This window comes from Pyrus communis, chromosome 8 (assembly GCF_041283825.1).
Source record: "Pyrus communis isolate YQ-2024b chromosome 8, ASM4128382v1, whole genome shotgun sequence".
NCBI lineage: Eukaryota > Viridiplantae > Streptophyta > Magnoliopsida > Rosales > Rosaceae > Pyrus > Pyrus communis.
The window spans coordinates 6,605,428-6,628,465 of record NC_142572.1 but is presented as its reverse complement, the minus strand read 5'-3'; the positions used below and the strand labels follow the sequence as shown (position 1 = coordinate 6,628,465).

At 35.8% G+C, this 23,038-nt stretch overlaps 1 protein-coding gene across 1 annotated transcript; it reads left to right on the top strand.

The window, feature by feature from the left end:
* The first annotated feature begins 20,088 nt into the window (after nt 1–20,088).
* On the top strand, nt 20,089–21,444 carry LOC137717122 (ABSCISIC ACID-INSENSITIVE 5-like protein 3). The gene is made up of 3 exons (XM_068456427.1): nt 20,089–20,856; nt 21,100–21,171; nt 21,364–21,444. The coding sequence occupies exons 1-3, from the start codon at nt 20,089–20,091 to the stop codon at nt 21,442–21,444; spliced, it is 921 nt and encodes a 306-aa protein (XP_068312528.1).
* Nucleotides 21,445–23,038: the final 1,594 nt, after the last annotated feature.

Genomic DNA, 23,038 nt, shown 5'->3' with positions numbered 1-23,038 from the left:
ACAAGGGGCGTTGTATCATTGTAAGTTCTGTGTTTCGAACATTTTTTGAGAGTAAAATTAGCGAGGGCATCTTTACTTACAAGGAGTAAATTTATATAAAAAAAAAAAGTGTTTCACTCTCATTTATGTCATATCATGCATTTACTAACAACTATATAAAGAGTGCAACAGAGCAGCTCATATTCTTGCCAAGCTTGAGGAGGGACATGTTTGGTCGAATTTCTTCTCTCTTGTTTGATTATTTATATGTAGCTAACTTATAATCAAATTCACCAATCTTCATCAGCATCCGTTACACCATGATCACCTCCATCAACCATGTTCTGTTCCTTTGATATTATATATTCATGCATATTCTTTCTTACTAGTGCAATATTCCTCGCTCGATATTGTGTAGATTTAGATTAGAGCTTTAGACCAATATTCATGCATTAAACATGACAATATTTCAAAATTCATCCCGTACGTCTTTCTTAAAAACCAATATTCACGTACGTACTTTTTAACATATTATTTTTTCACAAAAAAATATGTTGGAAAATAAAAGGATACTGTAGGCCTAATTTACTGAACTATAATAAGAACAAGGAGAGATGAGGCCCGCAGCACAGAGAGAGATGCGTATTTGTGACATGTGTTATATCACCTCATTGTGTCTTTATTTATAGTAGTATGGAAGATAAATTCCTTACCCTAATATGTTACAACTCTAATAGGATAATAACTAACCCTAGAGATATCTCATACTTTAGGATTTACACGATCATATTCGTAATCTAATAGGACTAACAAAGGAAAGTATTTTAGAATTTGATTTAATTAGTGATTTTATATGAGGGAAACCTTTAAGGGAAGGGATCCCCCTTTCTTGTTCTTCTTCTTCTTCTTCTTCTTCTTTGGTTTTTTTTTTATTTTTTTTTTATTTTTTTTATTTGTTTTTTTGTTTTTTGAAATTTATAAAAAAAAAAAAGGGAATTAGTTGTGGAGTCCACACCATATCAAACTTTAATAATCTGAACTGTCTATTTTTCAAGTTGCACCTCATAGATCATCCTTGGAAAATATTAGCCAAATTGGAAATGTTTAAGACTTCTAATTGAGTTCAAAGAAATTAACAAATACTTTGTTATATGAGAAACAATGATAATTAAATAGGCAAATGGTTTCAAATTGAATTGAATTTTTGTAAAGATGATCTATGAAACGAGACTTACAAAATAGATGTTTGGATCGTTGAAATTCAACGTGGAGTGGACCCCACACCTAATCCCTATTTAAAAAAAAAAATTGGGGATCCCTTTGCATAAAGGGCCTGTTTATATGAGTTAACTAGGGTTTGGATATGATTTGATTTGGTCTAGATTTCCTTGTCATGTTGACAAAGGATTGTTTAGATTTATTTCCTTGTATTGCTCCTATGTAATCTTATAATTACCTTCTTATGGAGAAGAATAAAGTGTTGAGGTTGTTATTTGAGAACTATGAGATTGTAGAGAATTCTAAATTTACCCTAAACCCTTTATTTTCAACTTGTTATCATAGCAGAGTTTGATTCTTGGTTGAACTTTGTTGTGAGTGCTTACCTGTGGGTGCACGAAGCTAATTTTCTTCATGCATTCACATACCATGAATATGAGGGGGAAGATTGTCTACGATTGTTATAAGAAGAAAAATTTCCGCTGCCATGAAGAAGAATAAAGAGAAGAAAAGTGTGGTTTCAATGCCTTGGAGGAAAGAGATTAGAAGAAAAAAAAAAAGTTTTGTCAAGGCAAGATACGTTTCCTATCATGAAGACTTTTGGGTTTCGTTTTATTTATTTATTTATTTATTTTTAATCTAGTTTGATTATGAGTTTGAGGAAGAAAAAAAAACAAGAAGGATGAAACAAAAAATTTGGTTGTGCTTTCGAAAAGATTAGCGTTTGTTCCAACTGGACTTTCGAAAAGAGGCGTTCATTAGTTCCATCATATCAAGAGATTTATTTATCGGGCTTTCGAAAAAGAGATGTTAGTTCCAATTGGTCTTTCGAAAAGATTAGCATTAGTTCCAGTTGAGCTTTCAAAACGAGGCCTTAGCTCCGAGGATTATGATTTGTTTGACGGGCTTTCGAAAAGAGACGTTTGTTCTAGTTGAGATTTCGAAAAATTGGCGCTAGTTCCAGTTGAACATTAAAAAAGAAGCGTTAGTTCTGAATGATTGTGATTCACTGAGCTTTTGAAAAGATTGGTGTTAGTTCAACGTATCAATGAAGATTTCCTTCTTGGCAAACTCATGATTTCACATCATGAGTTTAAAGGGGTGTTGGAAAATAAAAAGGGAAGTACTTTAGGATTTGATTTAATTAGTGATTTTGTATGATTTAATTAGGGTTTTGATATGATTTGATTTGGTCTAGGTTTCCTTGTCTTGTTGACAAGGGATTGTTTAGATTTATTTCCTCTTATTACTCCTATGTAATTTTATAAATACCTTATTATGAAGAAGAATAAAGTATTAAAATTGTTATTTGAGAATTGTGAGATTGTAAATAATTCTAAATTTACCCTAAATCCTTTATTTTCAACTAAATATACAATGTTAAAAACTTTAAATGTGTTGTAAACATTGGTGGATGAACGAATGCCCACATAGTAATGTGGACTTGGGAAAAGAATGATGTTTGTGTGTGACGACCCGTCCCAATTTATTATATAATTCTCTCCTCGAGCGTGTAAAGTGACGTGGATGTGTATATGCAGTTTTAAATTATTATTTCCTCTGTCCTAATTAAATCATACTCGACGTCTCGAGTGCGTTAAAGTGAGTTAGAACCGAATTGGAGCCATAACGAAAAAGTTACGATTATTTAGGTGCGCAAATGGGCAAATTGTGGACCAATTATATATGCTCCTATTTCTTTTAGCCTAATCAGATAAATTGCTTTTCTTCTTTTGGGCCAATTAAAATTAGCTCTCTCTCTCTCTTAGCCAATCAAAACACACACACACACACACACACTCATTCACTTTTCCTTCTCGACACTTCTCCCTCCATACACCCGAGACACCCCACATACACAACCATCATCAAACTCAAACGGATTGAACTTTTGGAAACCACCACCATTATCCTCTCGACCACACGATCACCAACATACCCTTAGTTTTTCATTTTGGTGAGTTTTAGCTTGGAAACCAGAAGCTCCGACGAGGAGTTAGTTTGCTCCGGCATGATCACGGACGATTTACAAGGTTTTAAAGCTCAGGATGATCTCTATGCAACTTCCCTAGCACTTTAGAGTAGATTTGGAGTGGAATGGATGTCGAAATAGGTGAGTTCAAAGAGTTGCAAAGTTGGCTAGATTTTCCAAGGAATTTTCCAATTGTTTTTCGTTGGATTTTGGACTTCTAATAGGTATGAATGTGTTTAACTCTTCGAGACTTTCAAATCCATATAAATTTCATGGATTTTGGTTAAGAAATGAAGTAGATATAAAGCTTTGAAAATTTTCCAAAAACCGATGTGTGTAGACAGTGGCAGACGGTGGAGACCAGCGGGTGACCGAAGAAGAAGAAGGTATATTCCATTAACTTTAATGAAATATTCTAATAGCGTTAGGTAGCGCCGTTAACATTTAATAGAATATTCTGCCTATTTTGACGGAATATTCCTAACGTTGTTAGGGTTTCCGTCAGTGTACCGTGCACGTGCTTGCATGTGGCCGGCACTTATGGCCGTGCCTTGGTTGGCGCGTGAGAAGGCATCCGGTGTCCAAAAATCTTTCTAAAAATTTGTGTGGGTTCGTATCGTCGAGTAGATCACGTTCGTATATTCAAACCTTACATTTGAGCAAACTATAAGGAGTTATTCCTAGATTTCGTATATGTTCTAATTAATTAACGTAAAAATAGTTGTATCGCATACAGGTGAGACGTACCCTGAGGACGAGTGTGGACAAACAAAGCTAGGAGGCTACGATCCTGCTACTTATCAGTGAGTGGGCATTTGTTTTTTTTTTTTATATATATATATATATATTTATTTATTGATATACAGTTTCCAGAAACGTTTTTATATGGAACTATGCTTTGCTTGCCATGTCGTAAATAAGTTACATTTTAAATATTGCATTGTTACACTTGTGAATTGTATTGTGTGATGTTGTGGGGACTCAGGTAAGCTTCAGGTGAGTATTATGTGATTAAATGGGTTGTATTGCATTGGTATGCACACATTTATTTAGAGCTCATCATGGCTGCACCCTGGTATTAGTGTTCCTGCCCGGGGTTAAGGCTAGCCTTCACGTGATTGTTCACCTCCCGCATCGCACGCTCACCTTGGATCCAAGTCTGGTGCCAGCCTGTTGTACAGACTACAATAGGTGGTTCCGACTCGTAAGCGACCCGTTAATTATCGTACAGCCTTCATATAATCGTAGCACTTGAGCGTACATATTTATACCTAGCCTGTCGTACAGATCACACTAGGTGACTCCGACTTATGTGCTAGCCTAGATTGATGAGCTACAGGTACAGTCGTACAGGTCAACTTAGGTGACTCTGACTGACATACTATTTTATATTGGTTTTATGCTTGGCTTACATTTATTATTGTTGAGATATTATGATATATGATACTTCAGTTTTCGCTACTCTTGTGCATTGGTTTTCATACCTACGTAGTAGTATTTTCTGGGAACTATATGGGTTTTACAGAGAGGGGTTATTATGTTCATAAAGATAAATATGTTTTCAAACGCTTGTTTTTTTTGCCCACCCACCATTCTGTTTTGCACCCCTCCAGGTTTTGGGTAGCTGTTCATCTTTGGTGGCTTACGAGGACTACTGGGTGGTTCTGACATTCTACTAAATAAAAGTAGGGATCTTTTCCTTGTTTGTATAATTAATACTTAGTTAGTTTGACTGAACTTTCGTTTTAGCTATGCTATGATATGCATGTATCTTATACTTGATCACTTTCACACACTTACATATTATCTCTAGTTAAATACGTTTAGTTTTGGTTCTTATTTATTCACATTTTCTTATTATTGTTACTTCTGTTGCGCACTTGGCTACATCACCCTCACGTGACGGCCAGCATGTCTCGACTCCAGTTGGGGTGTGTCATTGTGTGATACTTTCAAAAAGTGTGTGCTGTTATTTTCAAGATGTAATTGTTATGTTTGTTTGGAGTTGCTCTATAAATAGAGTGCGCTGTGTGCTATCAAAACACACTGCAAAAAAGAAAATATCAATAACATCAGTATCTCTCCCTCCCTTTTTTATCTGTCATCCTTTTGTGTTATAGTTACAGTGTGATATTTTACACCTGCTTCGCTCCTGTCACTAGCAAAGGTTATCTCTCTAACTTTTGCCTATTTATAACACATTATCAGTATGACTCTCTAACTAGTTCTGATCTCCCTTCATTGAAAAATGCTTCCTCCAAGGATTTTACTATTCTTCATCCTCTGCCTCATCTTCTTGATATATCCTCGTGAAAATCTGCCAGCATTATGCTTGCTTCTAGTTCTCAATATAATAATTACATATATCTTTGATTTCTTGTTTGGTGTAGTTCCTTATTACTAACCTAGTGTTTGTTTATGTTAATTTTTCTGCAATCAAAGATGGTGTGGTACAATGGCCCATCTTGAACTGCAAATTTAATCTTACTGCAATCCAAGATGGTGCGATATCATCGCCTATCTTGAGCTGCAAATTTAATTTTATTGCAATTTTATGTGGTTCGGTATAATCGCCCACCCTGCTCTGCATATCTAAATTTTCCTGCTACTTGAGTGGTGCGGAATAATCACTTATCTTATGCTATATTTTGTTTTCAATGAGAATGGTGTAGTACAATCGCCCTCCTCATTAATCATGTAAATCTCGAGCCTGAAGTTTCGAGTGCTTATCATTTTGGCCTGAAGATCAAAATGAAAAATTTGTAAGAACCAGAAGTTCTAACACTACGTCCCTCCAGAATACATATTATTGCAAGTTCTTACACATCTTATTTTTCTTTCAGAAAAGAAAATGGCAAACTTGGCAAAGCTTGATTTTGTTACCCTGAACATTACAGTGAAGAACTACCTTGCTTGGGTAATGGATGCCAAGATCTATCTGGAAGTAGGGAATCTTAGAGAAACAATCAAGGAAGAGAATAGTGCAGCTTCTCAAGATCGGGCGAAGACCATGATCTTTATCCGTCGCCACCTTGATGAAGGACCAAAGAGCGAATACCTAACGGTTAAAGATCTATTAACCTTCTAGAAGGCACTAAGAAATAAATATAATCACCAAAAAAAAAAAAAATGGTGATTCTTCCAAGGGCTCGTTATGAGTGGACTCACCTGAGGATCCAGGATTTCAAGTTAGTGGCTGAGTACAATTCTACGATGTTCAGAATTAGCTCCCAGATGAAGCTCTATGGGGAAACCATCACTGAAGAAGATATGTTAGAAAAGACTGTCAGCACCTTTCATGCCTCTAATGTGCTCATGTAGCAGCAGTATAGAGAGCGAGGCTTCACTGAATAAAACTAGCTGATATCTATGCTCCTAGTAGCTAAACAAAACAAAGAGATTTTGATGAAGAATCATCAGTCCCGACCTAGTGGATATGCACCATTCCCAGAAGTGAATGTTGTTTCCTTCGAAATGAACACCACATCCTCTCGTGGTAATAATTACAAACGAGGACATGGCCACAGACGAGGACGGTGGAACGAGAAAGGCAAGAATCATGGTGTTTAGTTTCACAACCAGATTCCAAGGCATAATTTAGGCTCGAGCTTCAAGAATGCAAATCGCCATAAAGGCAAAGCTCATATGAATAACACTCCTAGAAATCCTGAAAGGGTTTGCCATAGGTGTGGTGGCAATGGGCACTAGGCGCGTACCTATCGTACCCCTAAAACATATGGTGAATCTGTATCAAGCTTCCCTTAAAGAAAAGGGTGTCGAGACCAATTTCCTCGACCAGGCTAAACCAATGGATATACCTCATCTAGTGTGCGATTTATCAGGGCAGTTAAACACAATCCACCTAGATGTCTCAGACTTCATTGTGGAAAAAGGGAATGAAGTGTATTGGTCTGATTGAATCATTTCAGTTTAATGTACTTTTATTATTCTGAACTTGTAATCTAAATGCTTGCATTTCAAAATCAATAAAAGTGGCATGTCAATTTCCTTTTATTATAAATAAATTAACTGTGATTTCCTTACTCAGAGAGCATGGATAAAAACTATGGTCATTCTCAAAACAAGAGCAATCGCAGAGATATTTATCTTGCAGACAACGCAACCACGCATACAATACTTCGAGATCGAAAATATTTCCCAAGCTTGATGTTTACAAAAGTAAGGGTAACAAAAATATAAGGCCAATCAGATGTAATTTAAGGCTCAGGAAAAGCCTAGATCATGTTACCAAATGGAACAATGTTGTCCATACAGAATGCATTGTACGCTACTTGATCTACTCGAAATTTGTTAAATTTTAAAGACATATGTTTAAATGGATACCACATTAAAATGAAAAGTGTAGAAAATGTGGAGTATCTATGCATTACCTCCAATGATACCCAGAAGTGTATATTGGAGAAGTTGCATGGTTTGTCGAGTGAATTGTATTATACATACATAAAGACAATTTAATCATATAGTGTCATGAACCAAAAGTTCATTGATTAAAAAATTTACATGCTTTGGCATGACTGTCTGGGTCATTCAGGATCCACAATGATTCATAAGATCATTACCAACTCTAATGGACATCCATTATTGAGCAGACACATTGCTATCTCAAATGATAACCCTTGCAAGGCTTTTTCTCAAAGGAAGTTGGTAATTAGACCATCACAACTAAAGGTTGATGCACAATCCCCATCATTTCTCCAAAGAATTCAATGGGATATTTGTGGGCCTATTCAACCATCTTGTGGACCATTTCAATATTTTATGGTTTTGGTTGATGCATCTACCCGATGGTCACATGTTTGTCTCTTATCTACTCAAAATGTAGCTTTTGCGAGACTTCTTACTCAGATAATTAAGTTGCAAGCACAATTCCCAGATTACCCCATTAAGTCAATCCGACTTGATAACGCTAGTGAATTTACGTCTCAAACCTTTGATGATTACTGCATGACATTAGGCATTGATGTTGAACACCTTGTTCCTTATATCCATACTCAAAATGGTCTAGCAAAAGCATTTATCAAGTGGCTTCAATTAATAACTCGCACTCTGCTCATGAAAACAAACTTGCCAGTTTCTGCATGAAGACATGCCATCTTGCATGCTGCAACATTGGTTTGATTGAGACCTATAGCCAACCATCAATCCTCATCAATACAACTTGTGTTTGGGCATCAGCTAAACATTTCACATTTACGAGTTTTTGGTTGTGCTGTTTATGTGCCTATTGCATCGCCACAATGCACTAAAATGGGACCTCAGCGCAAACTGGGAATTTATGTGGGTTTTGATTCACCATTTATCATTAGATATTTGGAACCCTTGACATGTGATATGTTTACAGCTTGTTTTCCTGATTGTCACTTTGCTGAGATAGTCTTGCCATCATTTGAGTGAGAAAAGGTCGTTCCAGAATAATGGCAGAAGCTAACATAGGTTGTACCCACCTTGTCTCATTTTGATCCACGTAGCACTCAATGTGAAAATGAAGTGAAAAGGATCGTTCATCTTCAAAGTATTGATAATTAAATGCCAAATGCATTTAATGATGCTATGAAAGTGACAAAATCACATATACCAGCTGCAAATACACCTGCAAGAATTGATGTCCCTGTTGGACAAAATAAAGTTGCAGTGAATGATTCATATGGTGCACGCCTGAATTATGGTAGACCCCCAGGTTCAAAAGATTCAGCCCCTCAAAAGAGAAAGACGAAGACATAACTAAATCCAAATGAAATTATTTAGGAAGAGAAAATGAATGACAAATCCACAATTCATGATTCTGTACTTCTAGAAAAAGAAAATGTCCTTGATGAGACACATGTCCCTGAAGAGACAGAGGTACATGAAAGCAAAGAAATCTCTATAAATTATGCTTGTACTAATGAATTGTGGGATCAGAATGAAATAATCATCGACGATATGTTCGTATTCGCAGTAGCCACTAAAATCATATTAAGAGATGACATTGAGCCCCACTCTGTTGATGAATGCAAATAGAGACAGGATTGGCTTAAGTGGAAAGATGCAATCCAAGCAGAATTAAATTCCTTGGAAAGGCGGACCAGTAGTCTAAACCCCGCCTGGTGTAAACCCCGTGGGTTACAAATGGGTATTCACAAGAAAGCGCAATGAGAAAAATGAGATTACGATATATAAAGCATGACTCGTTGCACAAGGCTTTTCACAAAGACTTGGAATTGATTATGAAGAGACATACTGTCAGATCCCATATTGCCTAGGGAAGAGGATCGTTTATGCCTTATATGTAAATGCCCACCTACATATAGCATGAGGCCTTTTGGGAGCTTACTGACTTTGAAGTTCATCGGAACTCAAAATTTAAGCGAGTTCGCGCGAGAGCAATCTTAGGATGGGTGGCCCCATTGGGAAGTTCTCGTGTGAGTTCCCAGAAACAAAATCGTGAGGGCGTTATCAACGCCCAAAGCGTACAATATCGTGCTACGGTAGAATCGAGCCCCGGATTTGGTGGAGCCCGGGTCATGATGTGACAATGTGGTATCAGAGCTAATCCCTGGCCGAAAATGTGCCGACGAGGAATCGGGCCCCTAAGGGGGGTGGATTGTTAGATCCCGCATCGCCCAGGGGAGAAGATCATCTATGCCTTTTATGTATATGCCCACCTCTATATAGCACGAGGCCTTTTGGGAGCTCACTGGCTTCGGAGTTCATCGGAACTCCAAAGTTAAGCGAGTTTGCGCAAGAGCAATCCCATGATGGGTGACCCTTTGGGAAGTTCTCATGTGTGTTCCCAGAAACAAAATCGTGAGGGTGTGGTTGGGGCCCAAAGCGAACAATATCGTGCTACGGCGTAGTCGAGCCCGGGATGTGGTGGAGCCCGGGTTGGGATGTGACACACACTGTCCTGTAATGGACGCAATTATGTTCCGTTACTTTATAAGTTTAGTGGTTTTCAGAAAAACTTGACATGCAACTTATGGATGTCATCACCGCGTATCTATATAGAGAATTTGATACTAACATATATATGAAGGTCCCAAAAGGACTTAAGTTGCTTGAAACAACTAACAAACCACGAGGTATGCTCTTAATCAAATTAAGGCGATCATTGTATGGGCTGAAACAATCTGGACGAATGTGGTATAATCATCTTAGTGAGTATTTGATCAAAGAAAGATATACCAACAATGTCATTTGCCCTTGTGTGTTCATTAAGAAATCCAATTCTGGATTTGCTATAATGGCAGTATATGTCGATAACATGAACCTAGTTGGAACCCCTAAATAGCTTAATAAAACTGCTGAATATCTGAAAAGCGAATTTGAAATGAAATACCTTGGAAAAACAAAATATTGTCTCGGCCAACAAATCGAGCATTATGCTAATGAAATTTTGGTCCATTAATCAGCTTACATTGAAAAAATCTTAAAGCGATTTGGCATGGATAAGGCTTATCCGCTCAGCACACCAATGGTCGTTCACTATCTGGACATTAAGAAACATCCATTCCATCCAAAAGAAGATGATGAAATGGTCCTTGGTTCAGAAGTACCATATCTGAGTGCTATAGGTGCTTTATTGTATTTAGCACAGTGTATTTGACCATATATAGTTTTTTTCAGTCAACTTGTTAGCAAGGTATAGCTCTGCTCCAACAATTCATCATTGGAAGGGAGTCAAAGATGTATTGCGATACCTTCGTGGGACAATAGACATGGGTCTCTTCTACTCAGAGTAATCCATAAATGACCAGATCCTTGTTGGATATGTAGATGCTGGTTTTCTCTCTTATCCGCATAAAGCCCGCTCACAAACTAGATATGTGTTCGCTAATGGAGATACAACAATTTCATGGCGCTCAACAAAGCAAACATTAGTTACTACATCTTCAAATCACTCAGAAATACTTGCTTTACATGAAGCAAGTCATGAATGTTCTTGGTTAAGATTAATGATCCATCATATTCGGAATTTATGTGGTTTACCTTCAAAGACAGACACTCCAACTGTCATCCATGAAGATAATGCAGCCTGTGTTGCCCAAATGAAGGAAGGATTCATCAAGGGCGATAAGACTAAACATATATCTCCAAAGTTTTTTAGTGCACATGAGCTTCCGAAGGCTAAAGTTGTTGAAGTCAGACAAATCCGTTCCAATGAAAATATGGCAGACGTATTCACCAAATCTCTACCAAAGTGCACGTTTCAAAAGTTAGTGTAGAATATCGAATTACGTCGACTTACCAATCAGCTAAATTTGGAGAATGCGGAATTAGGAGGAGATACATATCGGGGGGAGCATCCATGATACATGCATATTGTACTCTTTTTCCTTAGATTGGGATTTTTCCCACTGGGTTTTTCCTATCAAGGTTTCAACAAGGCAACATAAGCATACTTAACACTATATCAACAATCTAGGTAAAGTTGTACTCTTTTTCCTTCGTTATGATTTTTTCCCACTGGATTTTTCCGAGCAAGGTTTTAACGAGGCAACTGATGTTGATATATAGGCATCTAAGGAGGAGTGTTGTAAACATTGGTGGATGAATAAATGAATGTCCACACAGTAATGTAGACTTGAGAAAAGAATGATGATTGTATTTGTGTGATACTTTCAAAAAGTGTGTGTTGTGCTTTTCAAGATGTAATTATTATGTTTATTTGGAATTGCTCTATAAATAGAGCGCTCCATGTGCTATCAAAACACACTGCGAAAAGAAAAGATCAATAACATCAATATCTCTCCCTCCCTCTTTTATCTGTCATCCTTTTGTGTTATAGTTACAGTGTGATATTTTACATCTGCTTCGTTCATGTCACTAATAAATGTTATCTCTCTAACTTTTGCCTATTTATAACAAAATGGTACCAAAAACTATCCGACAACAAATGTCCCCACTTGTCAATGTAAAGGAGCACAACAGGGACTATTCAGGATTCATGAAAAAGTAGATAAAATGAAGAAAAGTGGTACTTTCCCATCAACTGGGAAGCAATATGTATGTGTGTGAGTGTGCGTGCGTGCGTTCATCAACTGGGAAGCAATATGTGTGTGTGTGTGTGTACACTCTCTACCACGGTAATGGGTGTAAGCGTAAACAAACAATTGCATTGCCAAAGGGAATGCATTCACAAGCAATTGCATTGCCAAGTCATCAGTTTTTAATTAACTTGGAGAAAGTGTAAACAAACACTTGGTTGCTAGAACTTGTGATACGTTTGAATGAAAAGTATTTAGTGTTTATATTGTTCAACTGTGAATTTGAATGATTGACCGTATAAATCTTGATATACGTACATACATGCAATCGAATTCACAAATACAATATCAATATAAAATATTTACCAACATAGCTAACAATATAAATCTAACAAAATAACATTATCCTACGTAGCTTGTTGACAATTGGCCGTCATATTCTATTTTCTTTCGGTTTTGGTAGAGCATAATGGTGCACTGCCAATGTGTATGCCATGCAAGACAAAGAAATGCTGAGTCAACCTAGCACAGACAGCGCAAGAAAAAAGCAGGAATAAACCAATAAAAAAGAAGATAAATATAATCAAGTGGCCTTTTACAGAACCAATATACAAACGATGCTTGGCCATTTGGTAATATCAAATGTGGTCTTTTTATATGATCGCCACGAGGTTGATCACCAATTATTGAGCTGTGATACTCATATCTTTGGTTCAAAATAATACTAATTACCACAACTAATAATCAATTAATTAGGTAGCCTTACACAAATACATTTCTCTTTTACTTTCCGAGTTCATACTGTGTTAAATTAGCCAATATAATTCACGTTACAGTAGTTTAAGTTTGTAAAGTTATTGGGTTAAGATATACAATACGGAGAGATCAATTAAACAAATACATGACCGAAACATTTAGCGAGGTCCTATGCTTTGATAAAGTATAACTATAGCTAACGGAGTTTGTACCCAGCTTTATTTTTTATTTTTTATTTTTTATTTTTATTTTTATTTTATATTATCTACATTAAGGGGAATGGGGTAAGGTAAACTTCACAATGAACTAACAATAATATGGTTCAAATTCACCTTTGGCGAGAATCAAACATAAGACCTCTCACTTACAAGTAAAGATGAGTACCACAAGATTGTAATACTAAGTGGTTGTACCTAGCTTTAAGTTACATAAAATATATCTGTAAGAGAATTGTAGTTCGAGTGAATAAGAGTGTTTACTTACGACTCGATGGAGGTTCTATATTTGAGTCTCTTCTCTTAACACTGTTAGTATAGACAGATTAAACTAATATCATCAAATCTATCTAATATCTACTGCAACGATCTGCTGTTGCCATCACATATCATAAACAAATTGTTTAAGTAAATAAAAATATAAAACTGGTTAGTCTTGAGGCAGCACATATATGTTTTACGTATACATAATTCAGTTCTAATCAGAAAAAAAGATGCATCTTCCATAGAACTGTACAAAGCTAGGTCAGATTACTGAATAAATTAACAGAGAGCTCACTTTTGCTTTATTTATAATGCTTCAGGATGGGGCCTTGATTTTCTTCCACCTGTTTATAATTATTTGTTTTCATGAAGTAATCTGCTTCCCAACTTCCATCACTTACGAAAGTCTAAAGTGATTATCTAGTGCTTACACCATACGCATCTCCAGCATAAGATAACTTTAAGAAAATCATTTACTAAAAGGTATTTTGTTTGGACTTTGGCCTATCCCGCGCCACCTTCTCTCTCTTTATATCTTTCACTTTTCATTTCTTCTTCCTTTCTTCTTCAAATTCTAATAGCCAAATGATATAGGACTTCTCAATATCATACGCATGTGGTTCAATATCTTAGTGAATAGGATGTTGGGTTTCTACTCATACGTTCCAGTTTGAAGCTTCCCCTCCCCTAAATTATTGTAATAGTTTCAAACTCTCCCTTCTCTCGCTAATAGTAGCAAAAAATAAAAAATAAAAAACATCAAACTTGTTACGAATGACATAAGTTCCAAAATGAACTAAACATGAGTAATCAGAACAATTCTTTTGTTTCTTGAGTAATGGAAGAAAACCCAGCATTTTCACTCTGTTAGTGTGCATGCAATGCTTGATATTTTTCAACGAGAGGTTTATATTATAAATTGTTGGAAATGTTAGAAAGCTTAGCAATTCGATTTATTTTTATGTCAGGGTATTTGTAATTTTATGTATTAAGCTTTTCTAGTAGGATAAAAATTAAGATTGCTTAATTTCCAATAATAATCTTTTAAGGTTTAGGTTACTTTCCTGTTTATGCATTGCTTTTTTTATTTTATTTTATTTTTATTTTTTATTTTTATAACTTTTCTAGCACAAACAGAATTAGGTCTGACAAATTCTTTAGTTATGTAATCATCTTGACAATTTATAGTCTTCTTTTTTATTTTGTGTCTTGTCCTTTTAATTTGTTAACATGAACAACAATCACACATGTACAATTCAAGAAGAATATTTGTGCAATAATTCATAGTACTTAAGCAATGTAACGTCTGCAATTCGATATGGATGCATTGGTTGACTTGAGGTCAAAGCATTTGGAATTTGTGGCTTCAACATGAACAAGTTTCCATTACTTCATATCTTTCTTTTTATAATTTATGTGTGATGTATTTCCGCAAGATGTCACAAAGTACACGCAAAGTGCAGTAGAATATGGCCTAACTTGCCATTTGATTAGTCCTACGATCGATGAGATACTAGTCCCTTGCTAATCAATCCACACGAATGGATCATTGAAAATTCACCAAATAGAAAAGCAAGAGCATTTCAGAGAACACCAACCACTTGGGGTCTCAGATTTATACCTACAATCCATTATAAATGCGTAGAAAGATTCTCCATTGGCGTGCTGGTGATCGTCAGATACTCAAATTCCTATTCGTTATGGGAATATCATAGGAATAATTAATTGATCATCGTCAACCGCCCGCTGTGATTCCAACTTTCCCACCTGAAACAAAAAAAAAAGTAGTTCTGTCATAAACGCATACATACACCTAACATGTTGATATTCCTCTTAATTTAATATTCTAAGTTATTGGCCACTAGTACTGTGGTTTAGTAAGACATTTTAGTTTTGACTCTTATAAATAGTGAGTTTAATATCAGATTATTATGGTTGCACATTGTGAAATGTAAAGCAAATTTTACAAACCCTCGTCACTAATAGGGAAGTATTTTCTTAATTTTTCCAAGCCGCTTTTTATCACCATTAAGCATAGGAAAGAGTTAGACATGGCTTTAATCTAAGCCACTTTTTATCAACATTCCTTTTCTTTGATTGTCATGGCATATTTGGAACACTCAGACCCTTTGACGTCATTCACTTAATCACTAAGGAGATAGGGTTCATCAGGGATGCAATAATTTTGGCACTTGACACACTTCGATCCCCGTCCACTCATTCTTTCTTTTTTCTTTACTTTCTGAATGGATAGTTGTCTCTTAATGATATTGTAAAAATAATTTATTCAATTTCAAACCCTAAAAATGATTGACAGAAATAGCAATTTTTTTCTTTGAGAAAAGTGACTAAAATGATTAGAAATTAAATTTCACATGTTGAATTGATTAAAATTAAAATTGACAATATAACAATCAAATAGTATTGATATATCAATAAGATTTTGAAGACAAAACGATTAAATCTAAAGAACGCATTAAAAATCAATCATATCTGCAAATGAAATTTGACTTTGAGAAAGAATCAGTTTGACCAATTTTTTTCTCATGTTCAAGTACTATTAGTGTGATCTAAGCAATGCTGGTACTTGGTACTACTATTTGGGAATATAGAAGCATTTGGGAAAAAAAAAAAAAAAAAGAAAAAAAAAAGGAAGGTGTTTGACAACAAACATACATGTTTGGTTGATTCTATTGACTTTTGACCTTTTTGCTCTGTCCTGGTGCGTTATGCTTGTTTTGGTGGTGCAAGAGGAAGGCCTTTATGAACCATATATTGGTTTGATTTGGTTCCTCTGGGACTAAATCAAGAAGCACTAAACTACAATTTGGATTTCTTATTGTAAAAAAATAAAATAAAACAACAGTAGTAAGGTATTGATGCACTCTTTTATACACGTGAGATTCACATATAATAATAGAATACACTTATATTACCAAGTATATTAATTAATATACCAAATTTGCGTGTCTAAAATTTTATTATAATACTAATAAAATAATTAGCTTCATTTCTTTGTATCAAAAGTGAATTGAATTTTTTCTTCTTGTTTTGGTTGAATAGGATTGATGAAATATATTCGTTTCTTAGAGCAATTTGGGGGTCAAAAGGAACAAGACAAATCATGTAAAACCAAAGGAGCTAAAGTGTTTTCTTAAGGTTATGGGCAATAACTTAATGAATTTTCACCCGGGAAAAGAAACTTAAACACTAGTATTTCCCATAACTGAGGGACACCCTTTAGTCATGCCTTTGCTAATGTTGTTTTTTTTCATAAATTTGAGCCAAAATGGTCAAATGGGAAGGTTTGGGTAGTGGGAACAATGGTCTTGAACCGAAGAAGAAGGGGAGAAGGGAGAAAGGAGAAAGATGAATAGGAGCGCACGAAGTATAAAGAGGATAATGAATCAATGGAGGAGAAACAGGAAGGGGAAGGCACGAACTTATAAATTGACGAATCTATCTTTACTCCATGAATACTCCATCAAGCAACTCTTAATTAAGAAAGCGTCGAGCAAATTTCATGATGGTGGAATCTATTACATGTCAGTTGTGGACTTTTGACCACTGATAGTAGATCTGCCCGATGGAGAACTTCATTGGGTAAGTTTATCCTACACAACAAATGGTTGGTTCGTCGGTTAAACAATTCTCTTCTTCACACCAAAAGTTTCCCCAACGACCTGTTTCTTAACCTACGAAATGTGTATGTTGCTTAAATACTTTTAGTCAACCCAATGTGTTGATTGATTTTGCCATACTAACAAAATTATCGATCGGGCAAATATGTTTCAACCAACGAAAATATGTCCGTTGGGTAAGATTTAGTAGGGCAAGGCATAATACATGGTAGTGATTTCATACTGTAAAAAAAGAAAAAGAAAACAACAACAATAGTAAGGTGTTGATGCACTATTTTATACAAGTGAGATCCGCATCTAGTGATAGGACCCAAGTGTATTAGAGAGTGTATCAATAAATATACCGAATTTGTGTGTCTAAAGTTTTACTATAATAGCAACAAGATAATTTTAGCTGCATTTCTTTGTATCAAAAGTGAATTGGATAAATTTTTTCCTTGTTTTGGTTGCATAGGATTGATGACACATATTCGTTTCTTAGAGCAATTTTGGGGTCAAAGGGGGCAAGACAAATCATGTAAAACCAAAGGAGCAAAAGTGTTTTCTTAAAGTTATGGGCAATAACTTAACGAATTATCACACTGAGGAAAAGAAACTTATATACTAGTATTTCCCATAGCTGAGGAACACCCATTATCCATATTCACATTAACTTTTATTGCAATTCAGCCGGGAAGAAAAAGAAGCAAAATTTGAGTGGTGAAATTGTCGAGACCACGTTGGCAAAAGGAAAAGACAGTCTTTAACTGATGGATAACTTAATCTATTTTTTCCTTTTTTCTTTTGAAGTTGAAAGTTAGGGGGTGCAGCAACAACATATACAACTATAATATAATGAACTTTGGAATTTCATATTGTGATTGCAGTATTAAATACGAAAACAAATACAGTAGCCTGAATTTTGGGATCAATCACTCGCATAATTTTGAAAACCCAATTCAAAATTGTTTTGACTTTCTTCATTTTTTTTTCTTTCTTTGAAGGTGTTTTGATTTTTTAAGTTTAATGAAAACCTAAAAGCTATACCATATTTCAAGAAAAGAGTCCACAAAATTTAGTAATTTTCCATTTTAATTTATTGATTAGCGAGTTCAAATCTTCTTAACCAAAGTTCTATGTGGCTTCTCTGTGACATCTCATTTGTTGAAACATGGTCATTCATTTAACCTCACTTAACAGTATTAATTCTTCAATTTATCTCCTCAGTTAAAAAAATTAAAAATTAAAGATAAATTAAATCAAAACGACACGTGTCACTCAAGAAGATAGGTCATAGATGATTTTTGGTAAGAAGATTTATTAAACTCTTGATCAGCACTCCATGAAAACAAATTAACTTGAAAATTTTCCTATTACCTATTTTACCCTGAGCGTATCAATGGTGGTGATAATTTTGTATAATTTAATTTCAAATTTGTTAATTTATTTCTGTGCTGGAATTTTGAGGCTCCTCCCGATGGTGTTGGTGGTTTAGTTCAGGAAGATTTATGAGGTTGCTACATCCAGATTTGTTTAGCCGTTTTTGTGTTCCAGGCTCTGTAATAGCCTTCCTCCGTAAGCCTTCCCTTGTACCAAAATTATCACAAATGTCCTGAGCTTTGGGCTTAACCAGCCTAATAAATATGGAAACCCAACTTTGTGGGTGGACTAAATTCTCAAGATAACCCAAAAGAAAGCCCACTATTGAGCATGGACCGCGGAGTCTTGTGATCGAATGTGCCCTTTTCCAATTAACCTTTGGAAAAAAGAACAACAAAAGAAATTAAAGTAGAAATTTGGAGAGAGAGAAGTGTTGGAATTTTTATGAGTATTTCAAAACACAATCAATGCTTGTTGAAATTCTAGTTAATAATGTTGGTATTATTATTCATGGTTCATCGAAACAATCATTAGAATTGGAATGGTGGCACTCGTGCAACCATTCCTCTATTCATCTGATTAGTGATTATTAATGTGCCGATTTGTTCTTTAATTCTCCAACTTTTATATGCGTAGTAAATGACCAACGTCTATGAAAAATATCATTCTATTCTATATGTATCTTTCTTTCCTATACCGAATATGGGATCCACCCTTCTTTTTTCAGACTGACCCAGTTTTCTTTATATGATTGGAACTTCTTACTATATGCTCTTCCTTTTGCTTGTTTTGAAAGTCTCAAATCAAGGGAACAATCGAGCTGCTCACCCGGCTCAAGTATTTTGGTATCCTAGAGGGTAATGTGACATAACTTGCTATATTGAAATATCTCTAAGAGGAGATATCTACTCTTAAGGACAATGAACTAATTACATGACTAAACCTAAAATTTTATTCTAATCAAGCATCGACAACGACCGGTTTCTACACTCTAAAAGATAAGTTGCGTTGTTTTGTTGATTTTTTTTTTTTTTTTACAAACAATAGTCTTAGTGGGTTAAAAGTTATTTATTAGGGGGAATCGGTGGCATTGAAAGAACTAGTATTGAAAATTAAGTTTAGCAATGAAAATTATCATTATGTCATCCTATATGAATCTTTGCAGAAGAAGTAGCATCCAAACAAGGAAGTGTGTGGATGGTTGGGTCTCCCACAAAAGCAGCAAGAAAATCTGGTATGGTTGTTGAGAACTTGATGACCCTCTCTCTCTCTCTCTCTCTCTCTAAAAGTAGGATCCACTACAACAAATCAACTTCATCCAGATCACTTCTGGCGGCTCAGATTTCGCTCCTAAAAATTCTTCATGCGGCTCTCTCTACTCCTCACTCTTCATTCTACACAATCTAATCACCATAAGTCCGTCCTACTTAACTCATCACACATGGTTTTAGTTTTTCCTTAACAATTGTTTTTTTTTTTCTATTCTTTTACAATTTCCGATATACATATAAGTATCTAATATTTGTGTTCTGGATTGAATGAAAAAGAAAAATTGACTTAAATTTGATCATGCATGCTTCTTAATTGGTATTGCATGCACTACTGTTTTTTCTCCACTGTGAACAGTTTATTGGGAATAACTTTGTTTTAAGAAGTTCTCCAATAATATTTTCAATCAAATTTAGGGTTTGGGAGTAATGGATGACAGGACTTTGGGGTCTGGAAATGGAGGTGATCAGAGGCCGCAGTTTCCTCCTTTGGCTAATTTGGATGGGGTTCAAAGCCAGCTCGGAAATATAGGCAGCAAGCCTTTGAATGGTATGCATTTTGATGAGTTACTTAAAAATGTGATATCAGCTGATGAAGGGCAGCTGCTACAAAACCCTAATTCTTCCTCTTTTCCCACTTCGTTTTTTCTCGGGAATTTGAATGGAGCATTGAGTAAGAAGAGTGCTGATGAAGTATGGAAGGGGATTTCTCACCATGAGCATGCCAATGCTGCGGCCAACGAATCGTTGCACCAACGTACTATTAGGGAGACAGCAGCTACACCTGAACATTTTTTAGTTCGCACCGGCGCCATTAACTTAGGAAACCAAAATGCAATGATGAATGCTCAGCCGGTTATGGGTATTGATCCAGCGGTTACGTTGTCGCAGCCGGCAGATTGGTTTCAGTTTCAAGTGTCTTCTGTTCAGCAGCGAATGACAATGCTGGATTCAAATTTCAAGGTTTTTGAATCAGTGTATGATAACTCAGCTGTGAATAATCTTGATTACTCGGAGAACCAAGCGGGCATGTCAATGCCAATGCCTGCAATATCAGCATCGTCTTCAGAATCTCAAGCAACCGCTGAGAGGAAGCGCCATTTTTCTGATGAAATCAAGGAGAAAACGATAGAAAGGAGGCAGAAGCGGATGATCAAGAACCGTGAGTCAGCTGCCAGGTCTAGGGCAAGAAAGCAGGTTATACTCAAGTTTAAGTTCTTGAATCTTACACAAGTTTTATGGTGTAGTTAGAGTCCAAAAAATGTCCACTTGTCAGACTATTTTCACCTGAATGTGTGACCCAGATTAATAGTTTGACAACTTAAACATTTGTTTAGTAAGATAAGTCTAGCAAGAGAACATTATCCGTTTTTCGTGAAATAGATATTTAATAAAAACTTGCCACTTATATATTCAGTATTCTTTTGTTTAATGATTTAGGCTTATACCAGCCAGTTGGAGCATGAAGTATTCCGGTTGAGAAAAATGAATAGCTGGCTCAAAAAGCAAAAGGTACCACGACAGCCTCAAATTTCAAATAAATGTCCAAATTGTTACATACCCTAAACTACGCTAGTGCTAAATGAAACTAACCCTACTATATTTATATATATAGTAGCAAAGTGTTAATTATATCTAGCTCAAAGGAAGCAGGACAGATTGGATAAATTTATACTTACTGCTGCTTGGTGTTTTTGGTTGCAGGAGGTGGAAATGATCTTATCTTCAAACCCTACTTCTATGCCTAAATACCAACTCCGGCGAACCAGTTCGGCTCCCTTCTAGCATCTTTTTCTACATGTTCTTCCTTCACTATGATTTTACAGGGGCCTTCATTATGATTGAGCTTCATCTATTGTTTTTGTCTATGGATTGCAGAGATTTTAGTTTTACATTTGTGAGAATTAATTGGTGTGTTTCATAAGAAGGAAGTTTCCTTTCTTCCTTATTTCTCATGTTAAAAGTAGGATTAGATTTTACACAACTAAATGAAAGTTACGCAGAAATAAGATGCAAACAAAAACATGAGCTATTGGGTTCCAATTTGGTCTTGGCTTAGCCCAACATGTGGAGAGCAACTCCACACAGCAACCAGTCATTCCCTAAACCATAACCATTGGGAGCCCTCTCTTCCTCCAATTAGTAGCCCACTGGCTCCAAGACTTGTATCAACACCACAAGGGCTTTCGTAGAGTCCCACATCGATCCTAACTACACTTTTGGAACTATGCATGGCTAACCATTGATTTGTACGTTCTTCCAAGAAATTGTCATTTATTACCCTCAATCTGTCCATGTGGCATTTTATTCTTTGCTAACTTAAGCATCGAAAGCTCACCGGTGCTCTTCGATACTTATCATTCCTTCCTTGCAAATTGCCGAGGCATAATTACCAAACGACTGAAACACCACTATGGACAGAGACGGATGTACATTGGGACCAAGGTAGTCCTAGGACCACTTAGAGTTTGGGAAATATACATGTGAAGGTCTTTCGAGACCCTCCGAATGTTTGGACGGGTCCTTACGGTGCTCAACAAGTGTTTGATGTAATGTTTGCTAGGTATATGTCGACAGGTTGCTCAAAAGCACTCAACAAATCCTCTATCAAATTGTTTCGGCATATGTCGATATATGTTTGACACGTGCACAACATGATTTGGTTGACGACAATAATGCCAACAAGTTTTTGAAGAAATGCCTCAATGAATAGATTGGAATTTTTTTTTAGCGTTTCAACTTTCGCGCTCTGTTTCCATCTAGAAAACTTGGACATTTAATATTGGAAACCCCAAGGTTCAAATCCTGACCCCACCACTGACCATGGAGGTTCACTTCATTATTCTAAGTTGATCCACTTTTTTCCCATCAACAAGGTCTTTGAGCTTTTTTTTTATTTTTTTTTATAGCTTTTTAGCCAAAATGGTCTCTAATATTGGCATAACTTTTTATTTTGGTATCTGACAAAGAAAATTGAGAGAAATGGTCCTTGAGTTTATTAACCGTAAGTCATTTGGGTCATTCCGTAAAAAATCTGTCAATATCTTCATTAAAAGCTTCTTGTCTTGAGTGACTTCAGTGGTAGAACTACGTAAAGGATTGGATAGAGTACAACCCAACAAATCGACCCAACTCTTCAACTCAGCCCAATTCACCTAGTTCTCCCCCTAACTAAATTGCAATAGAAGATTTTTCTGTTCACAACTAAACAGTTGAGATTTTAAGTAATTAAAATTTAGTTAAATCTCAACCATTCACACGTGAAAAAAAAAATGTGTGAGAGAGAAAAACTCATATCTCTATATATGGTGGAGGATTAAAAGAAGAATCAAATTAAAGTGTGGAAGTCCTTTAGAACAAACATTACCAATGGAATTTG

Bases quoted from the DNA above. Each gene is read 5' to 3' on its own strand.
- LOC137717122 (XM_068456427.1), top strand. From the start codon at position 20,089: ATGGATGACAGGACTTTGGGGTCTGGAAATGGAGGTGATCAGAGGCCG. The intron at 20,857-21,099 runs GTTATACTCAAG...TTAATGATTTAG, and splicing joins GGTCTAGGGCAAGAAAGCAG to GCTTATACCAGCCAGTTGGA. The intron at 21,172-21,363 runs GTACCACGACAG...TTTTGGTTGCAG, and splicing joins GCTGGCTCAAAAAGCAAAAG to GAGGTGGAAATGATCTTATC.